Source organism: Babylonia areolata, chromosome 4, assembly GCF_041734735.1.
Source record: "Babylonia areolata isolate BAREFJ2019XMU chromosome 4, ASM4173473v1, whole genome shotgun sequence".
NCBI classification, from domain to species: Eukaryota; Metazoa; Mollusca; class Gastropoda; order Neogastropoda; family Buccinidae; genus Babylonia; species Babylonia areolata.
In genome coordinates, this window is record NC_134879.1 from 59,917,350 (window position 1) to 59,925,376 (window position 8,027).

The 8,027-nt window shown below is 44.4% G+C and overlaps 1 protein-coding gene across 1 annotated transcript in view; it reads left to right on the forward strand.

Annotated features, from left to right (window-relative positions):
- The window catches only part of LOC143281505 (visual system homeobox 2-like), a 167,908-nt gene that overhangs the window by 122,559 nt on the left and 37,322 nt on the right, over nucleotides 1–8,027 (forward strand). The window contains exon 3 of the mRNA XM_076586714.1: nucleotides 5,876–5,999. Within this exon, the coding sequence (XP_076442829.1) occupies nucleotides 5,876–5,999 (124 nt within the window). The remainder of the gene's footprint in view (nucleotides 1–5,875; nucleotides 6,000–8,027) is intronic.

An 8,027-nucleotide genomic window follows, 5' to 3' on the forward strand; every position in this document is an offset into this window, starting at 1 on the left:
AAGACCCCTTGCCTGTAGCTAACCTTGTTATTGATGGTCAAATAGTGGAGAGGGTCAATGAATATAGATATTGATTTATCGCACTTTAAAAAAGTATATTCAAATGTTAAATTTTAGAACGTCAGTTAAGGAGCCATGATAGTGTAATGGATAAGGCAGTTTCTTCTCACCCGAGCACGCGGGGTTCGAATCTGGTAAGGACTTCTTTTTTTTTTCTTTTTCTTTTTTTAAACGCGAAGCTTTATAATAAATACAGAACACATTTTAACGATTAGATTTTTTTTAAAGTGTATCACAAGTGTCTTGAAGGCCTTGCCTCTCTTGTTAAAAGTTATGTTTGAAATATTATCACAACAGAGGAAAACAATACAAGCCTGACTTTTTAGCATTAACCTTCAAATCCCAATATACAAAATCAAACATCTCGCATCTTAACAGAACAGGACAAATGAACAGAGAAACAGCGCTTATAACCGCCAACTGACAAATACAATCTACAACAGGTAAGTTCAACAATGCAACAGCGAACTCACCTGCCAACCTGGTACCACAACCCTGACGCTGGAAACAAAACGAACAGACGACACATGTCCAGCAGGGCACTCCGTCTGAGCACACAGAACGTAGATACATGGCCACCCGGAGGAAAGCAATCCTCACTTGAGGGTGCCAACTGGGCAAAACGCCCCAACTCAAAACACGGCACAACTTTCCCCAAGGAAGGCCGAGGGCACAAAGCCTAGAGACGTGTCACTGACAGAACAGAGAGACTTTAAACTCTGCTCAGCAGTGACACAGACACACAAACGAGACTCCCCGATTGCACGTAAAAAACGCACAACTGGGAGCTAACACACACTGAACCAATGCTCGAATGGGGGAGGGTAAATGGGGAAGGTAATGCACAAAAAAACACACCTCCACACGAGATTGTCATGAGTTGTGACAGTCTATACCATTCAGAACGCTGTCAGCAATATTGTTCTAGTTTTTTTGTGTATACCGTTCAGAACGCTGTCAGCAATATTGTTCTAGTTTTTTTGTGTATACCGTTCAGAACGCTGTCACTAATATTGTTCTAGTTATTTGTGTATACCGTTCAGAACGTTTCAGTAATATTGTTCTATCTATGTGTGTATACCGTTCACAGCGCTGTCAGTAATATTGTTCTAGTTATGTGTCTATACCGTTCAGATCGCTGTCAGTAACGTTGTTCTATCTATGTGTCTATACCGTTCAGAGCGCTGTCAGTAATATTGTTCTAGTTATGTGTCTATACCGTTCAGAACGCTGTCACTAATATTGTTCTAGTTATTTGTGTATACCGTTCAGAACGCTGTCAGTAATATTGTTCTGTCTATGTGTGTATACCGTTCCGAACACTGTCAGTAATATTGTTCTATGTGTGTATACCGTTCAGAACGCTGTCAGTAATATTGTTCTAGTTATTTGTGTATACCGTTCAGAACGCTGTCAGTAGTATTGTTCTATGTGTTTATACCGTTAAGAACACTCTCAGTAATATTGTTCTATCTCTGTGTGTATACTGTTCATAACGCAGTCAGTAATATTGTTCTATCTATTCATAACGCAGTCAGTAATATTGTTCTATCTATGTGTGTATACTGTACAGAACGCTGTCAGCAATATTGTTCTAGTTATGTGTGTATACCGTTCAGAACACTGTCAGTAAAATTTTCCAGTTATTTGTCTATACCGTTCAGAACGCTGTCAGTAATATTGTTCTAGTTTTTTGTGTATTCCTTTCAGAACGCTGTCAGTAATATTGTTCTGTCTGTGTGTATATACCGTGCAGAACGCTGTCAGTAATATTGTTCAGAACGTTGTCAGTAATATTGTTCTATCTATGTGTGTATACCATTCCGGACGATGTCAGTAATATTGTTCTATCTATGTGTGTATACCGTTCAGAACGATGTCAGTAATATTGTTCTAGTTATTTGTGTATACCGTTCAGAACGATGTCAGTAATATTGTTCTAGTTTTTTGTGTATACCGTTCAGATCGCTGTCAGTAACGTTGTTCCATTAATGTCTATACCGTTCAGAGCGCTGTCAGTAATATTGTTCTAGTTATGTGTCTATACCGTTCAGAACGCTGTCACTAATATTGTTCTAGTTATTTGTGTATACCGTTCAGAACGATGTCAGTAATATTGTTCTATCTATGTGTGTATACTGTACAGAACGCTGTCAGTAATATTGTTCTAGTTATTTGTGTATACCGTTCAGAACGCTGCCAGTAATATTGTTCCAGTTATTTGTCTATACCGTTCAGAACGCTGTCAGTAATATTGTTCTAGTTTTTTGCGTATTCCTTTCAGAACGCTGTCAGTAATATTGTTCTGTCTATGTATATTTACCGTTCAGAACGCTGTCAGTAATATTGTTCTATCTATATGTGTATACCGTTCAGAACGCTGTCAGTAATATTGTTCTATCTATATGTGTATACCGTTCAGAACGCTGTCAGTAATATTGTTCTATCTATATGTGTATACCGTTCAGAACGCTGTCAGTAATATTGTTCTATCTATGTGTCTATACCGTTCAGGACGCTGTCAGTAGTATAGTTCCTGTTATGAGTGTATACCATTCAGAACGCTGTCAGTAATATTGTTCCAGTTATTTGTGTATACTGTTCAGAACCCTGTCAGCAATATTGTTCCAGTTATTTGTGTATACTGTTCAGAACCCTGTCAGCAATATGATTCCTGTTATTTAAGTGTACCCTTCAGAACGCTGTTAAAACATTGTTCTGAACACTTGTGATATCTTCACAAACTTGTCACCAATGAACAGATATGCCAGAGAGGAAGATTTGATTTTACCAGGAACCTTTGAAACAGGCCTCCTGGTAATGCAGTGATCAAACGTCCCAGTCCCCTTTGAAACAGGCCTCCTGGTAATGCAGTGATCAAACGTCCCAGTCCCCTGTGAAACAGACCTCCTGGTAATGCAGTGATCAAACGTCCCAGTCCCCTTTGAAACAGGCCTCCTGGTAATGCAGTGATCAAACGTCCCAGTCCCCTGTGAAACAGACCTCCTGGTAATGCAGTGATCAGAGGTCCCAGTCCCCTATGAAACAGGCCTCCTGGTAATGCAGTGATCAAACGTCCCAGTCCCCTGTGAAACAGGCCTCCTGGTAATGCAGTGATCAGAGGTCCTAGTCCCCTATGAAACAGGCCTCCTGGTAATGCAGTGATCAAAGGTCCCTGTCCCCTATGAAACAGGCCTCCTGGTAATGCAGTGATCAAAGGTCCCATTCCCCTGTGAAACAGACCTCCTGGTAATGCAGTGATCAGAGGTCCCAGTCCCCTGTGAAACAGGCCTCCTGGTAATGCAGTGATCAGAGGTCCCATTCCCCTGTGAAACAGGCCTCCTGGTAATGCAGTGATCAAAGGTCCCCTATGAAACAGGCCTCCTGGTAATGCAGTGATCAAAGGTCCCCTATGAAACAGGCCTCCTGGTAATGCAGTGATCAAAGGTCCCCTATGAAACAGGCCTCCTGGTAATGCAGTGATCAAAGGTCCCCTATGAAACAGGCCTCCTGGTAATGCAGTGATCAAAGGTCCCATTCCACTATGAAACAGGCCTCCTGGTAATGCAGTGATCAGAGGTCCCATTCCCCTGTGAAACAGGCCTCCTGGTAATGCAGTGATCAAAGGTCCCATTCCCCTATGAAACAGGCCTCCTGGTAATGCAGTGATCAGAGGTCCCAGTCCCCTGTGAAACAAGCCTCCTGGTAATGCAGTGATCAAGGTCCCTGTTTCGGCGTGGTGCTGTGTCTTTGGGGATGACACTTTACTCCCATTGATTTCTAGCTCTACGCGGTGTTTTGGAGAGGTGTCAGGCTTTGGTTGAGAAAAGTTAAAATGGCGTGGAAGGAGAGAGCATTGGGCCTGCCATGCCTTCATGTGCACTGGGCCTGCCATGCCTTCATGGGCTTGCCATGCCTTCATGTGCACTGGGCTTGCCATGCCTTCATGTGCACTGGGCTTGCCATGCCTTCATGTGCACTGGGCCTCCCATGCCTTCATGGGCCTGCCATGCCTTCATGTGCACTGGGCCTGCCATGCCTTCATGGGCTTGCCATGCCTTCATGTGCACTGGGCCTGCCATGTCTTCATGTGCACTGGGCCCGCCATGCCTTCATGTGCACTGGGCCTGCCATGTCTTCATGGGCCTGCCATGTCTTCATGGGCCTGCCATGTCTTTATGTGCACTGGGCCTGCCATGCCTTCATGTGCACTGGGCCTGCCATGTCTTCATGGGCCTGCCATGTCTTCATGTGCACTGGGCCTGCCATGCCTTCATGTGCACTGGGCCTGCCATGCCTTCATGTGCACTGGGCCTCCCATGCCTTCATGTGCAGTGGGATTGCCATGTCTTCATGTGCACTGGGCTTGCCATGCCTTCATGGGCTTGCCATGTCTTCATGTGCACTGGGCCTGCCATGTCTTCATGTGCACTGGGCCTCCCATGCCTTCATGTGCACTGGGCTTGCCATGCCTTCATGGGGTTGCCATGTCTTCATGTGCACTGGGCTTGCCATGCCTTCATGGGCCTGCCATGTCTTCATGTGCACTGGGCTTGCCATGCCTTCATGGGCCTGCCATGTCTTCATGTGGACTGGGCCTGCCATGTCTTCACTTGCAGTCCTGGACACAGTCGTTTAGACTTCACTGCCCCTGGGGCTGTAGAAGGCTTTGGGAATTTTCTTTTTTTTCTGACTCTTCGTGAAAGTCTATCTGACAGAACAGCGTACTGAGCAAGGCCGTGGCGACAACTGTTCCATGTTTCAGGACCATCCTCAACATCTGTTCCATGTTTCAGGACCATCCTCACCATCCTCACCATCTGTTCCATGTTTCAGGACCATCCTCAACATCTGTTCCATGTTTCAGGACCACCCTCACCATCCTCACCATCTGTTCCATGTTTCAGGACCATCCTCACCATCTGTTCCATGTTTCAGGACCACCCTCACCACCTGTTCCATGTTTCAGGACCATCCTCACCATCTGTTCCATGTTTCAGGACCATCCTCACCATCTGTTCCATGTTTCAGGACCATCCTCACCACCCTCACCATCTGTTCCATGTTTCAGGACCACCCTCACCATCTGTTCCATGTTTCAGGACCATCCTCACCATCTGTTCCATGTTTCAGGACCATCCTCACCATCTGTTCCATGTTTCAGGACCATCCTCACCATCTGTTCCATGTTTCAGGACCATCCTCACCACCCTCACCACCTGTTCCATGTTTCAGGACCATCCTCAACATCTGTTCCATGTTTCAGGACCACACCCACCATCTGTTCCATGTTTCAGGACCATCCTCACCATCTGTTCCATGTTTTAGGACCATCCTCACAATCTGTTCCATGTTTCAGGACAATCCTTACCATCTGTTCTATGTTTCAGGACCATCCTTACCATCTGTTCTATGTTTCAGGACCATCCTTACCATCTGTTCCATGTTTCAGGACCATCCTCAACATCTGTTCCATGTTTCAGGACCATCCTCACCATCTGTTCCATGTTTTAGGACCATCCTCAACATCCTCACCATCTGTTCCATGTTTCAGGACATCCTCATCACCCTCACCATCTGTTCCATGTTTGAGGACCATCCTCATCACCCTCACCATCTGTTCCATGTTTCAGGACCATCCTCACCACCCTCACCATCTGTTCCATGTTTCAGGACCATCCTCATCACCCTCACCATCTGTTCCATGTTTCAGGACCATCCTCACCACCTTCACCATCTGTTCCATGTTTCAGGACCACCCTCACCATCTGTTCCATATTTCAGGACCACCCTCACCATCTGTTCCATGTTTCAGGACCATCTTCACCAGCTACCAACTGGAGGAACTGGAGAAAGCTTTCAAGGACGCCCACTACCCTGACCTGTACGCCCGTGAACTGCTGGCCCTCAAGATTGACTTGCCCGAAGACAGAATACAGGTACTGTCAACACCCACCCACCCACCCACCCACCCACACACACGTGCCACAAATATGTTGGATACAAGCATAATAACGGACACAAGGGATCTTGGCTGCATTCTTCCTTCGCTCTTCCCGGTCTCCAGTTTGTCTGATTTCTGTTCCTTTGTCTTCACAACATGTAGCTGTCATGTCTGTTCCTTTGTCTTCACAACATGTAGCTGTCATTTCTGTTCCTTTGTCTTCACAACATGTAGCTGTCATGTCTGTTCCTTTGTCTTCACAACATGTAGCTGTCATGTCTGTTCCTTTGTCTTCACAACATGTAGCTGTCATTTCTGTTCCTTTGTCTTCACAACATGTAGCTGTCATGTCTGTTCCTTTGTCTTCACAACATGTAGCTGTACTTTCGGTTCCTTTGTCTTCACAACTTGTAGCTGTCATGTCTCACAACATGTAGCTGTCATTTCTGTTCTTTGTCTTCACAACATGTAGCTGTCATGTCTGTTCCTTTGTCTTCACAACATGTAGCTGTCATGTCTGTTCCTTTGTCTTCACAACATGTAGCTGTCATGTCTGTTCCTTTATCTTTACAACTTGTAGCTGTCATGTCTCACAACATGTAGCTGTCACTTCTGTTCTTTGTCTTCACAACATGTAGCTGTCATGTCTGTTCCTTTGTCTTCACAACATGTAGCTGTCATTTCTGTTCCTTTGTCTTCACAACTTGTAGCTGTCATTTCTGTTCTTTGTCTTCACAACATGTAGCTGTCATGTCTGTTCCTTTGTCTTCACAACATGTAGCTGTCATTTCTGTTCCTTTGTCTTCACAACTTGTAGCGGTCATTTCTGTTCCTTTGTCTTCACAACATGTAGCTGTCATTTCTGTTCCTTTGTCTTCACAACATGTAGCTGTCATTTCTGTTCCTTTGTCTTCACAACATGTAGCTGTCATGTCTGTTCTTTGTCTTCACAACATGTAGCTGTCATGTCTGTTCTTTGTCTTCACAACTTGTAGCTGTCATGTCTGATCCTTTGTCTTCACAAAATGTAGCTGTCATTTCTGTTCCTTTGTCTTCACAACATGTAGCTGTCATGTCTGTTCTTTGTCTTCACAACATGTAGCTGTCATTTCTGTTCTTTGTCTTCACAACATGTAGCTGTCATGTCTGTTCCTTTGTCTTCACAACATGTAGCTGTCATTTCTGTTCTTTGTCTTCACAACATGTAGCTGTCATGTCTGTTCCTTTGTCTTCACAACTTGTAGCTGTCATGTCTCACAACATGTAGCTGTCATGTCTGTTCCTTTGTCTTCACAACTTGTAGCTGTCATGTCTCACAACATGTAGCTGTCATGTCTGTTCCTTTGTCTTCACAACTTGTAGCTGTCATGTCTCACAACATGTAGCTGTCATTTCTGTTCTTTGTCTTCACAACATGTAGCTGTCATGTCTGTTCCTTTGTCTTCACAACATGTAGCTGTCATTTCTGTTCTTTGTCTTCAGAACTTGTAGCTGTCATTTCTGTTCTTTGTCTTCACAACTTGTAGCTGTCATGTCTGTTCTTTGTCTTCACAACATGTAGCTGTCATTTCTGTTCCTTTGTCTTCACAACTTGTAGCTGTCATTTCTGTTCCTTTGTCTTCACAACATGTAGCTGTCATTTCTGTTCCTTTGTCTTCACAACATGTAGCTGTCATGTCTGTTCTTTGTCTTCACAACTTGTAGCTGTCATGTGTGTTCCTTTGTCTTCACAACTTGTAGCTGTCATGTCTGTTCCTTTGTCTTCACAACATGTAGCTGTCATGTCTCACAACATGTAGCTGTCATGTCTGTTCCTTTGTCTTCAAAACTTGTAGCTGTCATGTCTGTTCCTTTGTCTTCACAACATGTAGCTGTCATGTCTGTTCTTTGTCTTCACAACTTGTAGCTGTCATGTCTGTTCCTTTGTCTTCACAACATGTAGCTGTCATTTCTGTTCCTTTGTCTTCACAACATGTAGCTGTCATTTCTGTTCCTTTGTCTTCACAACTTGTAGCTGTCATGT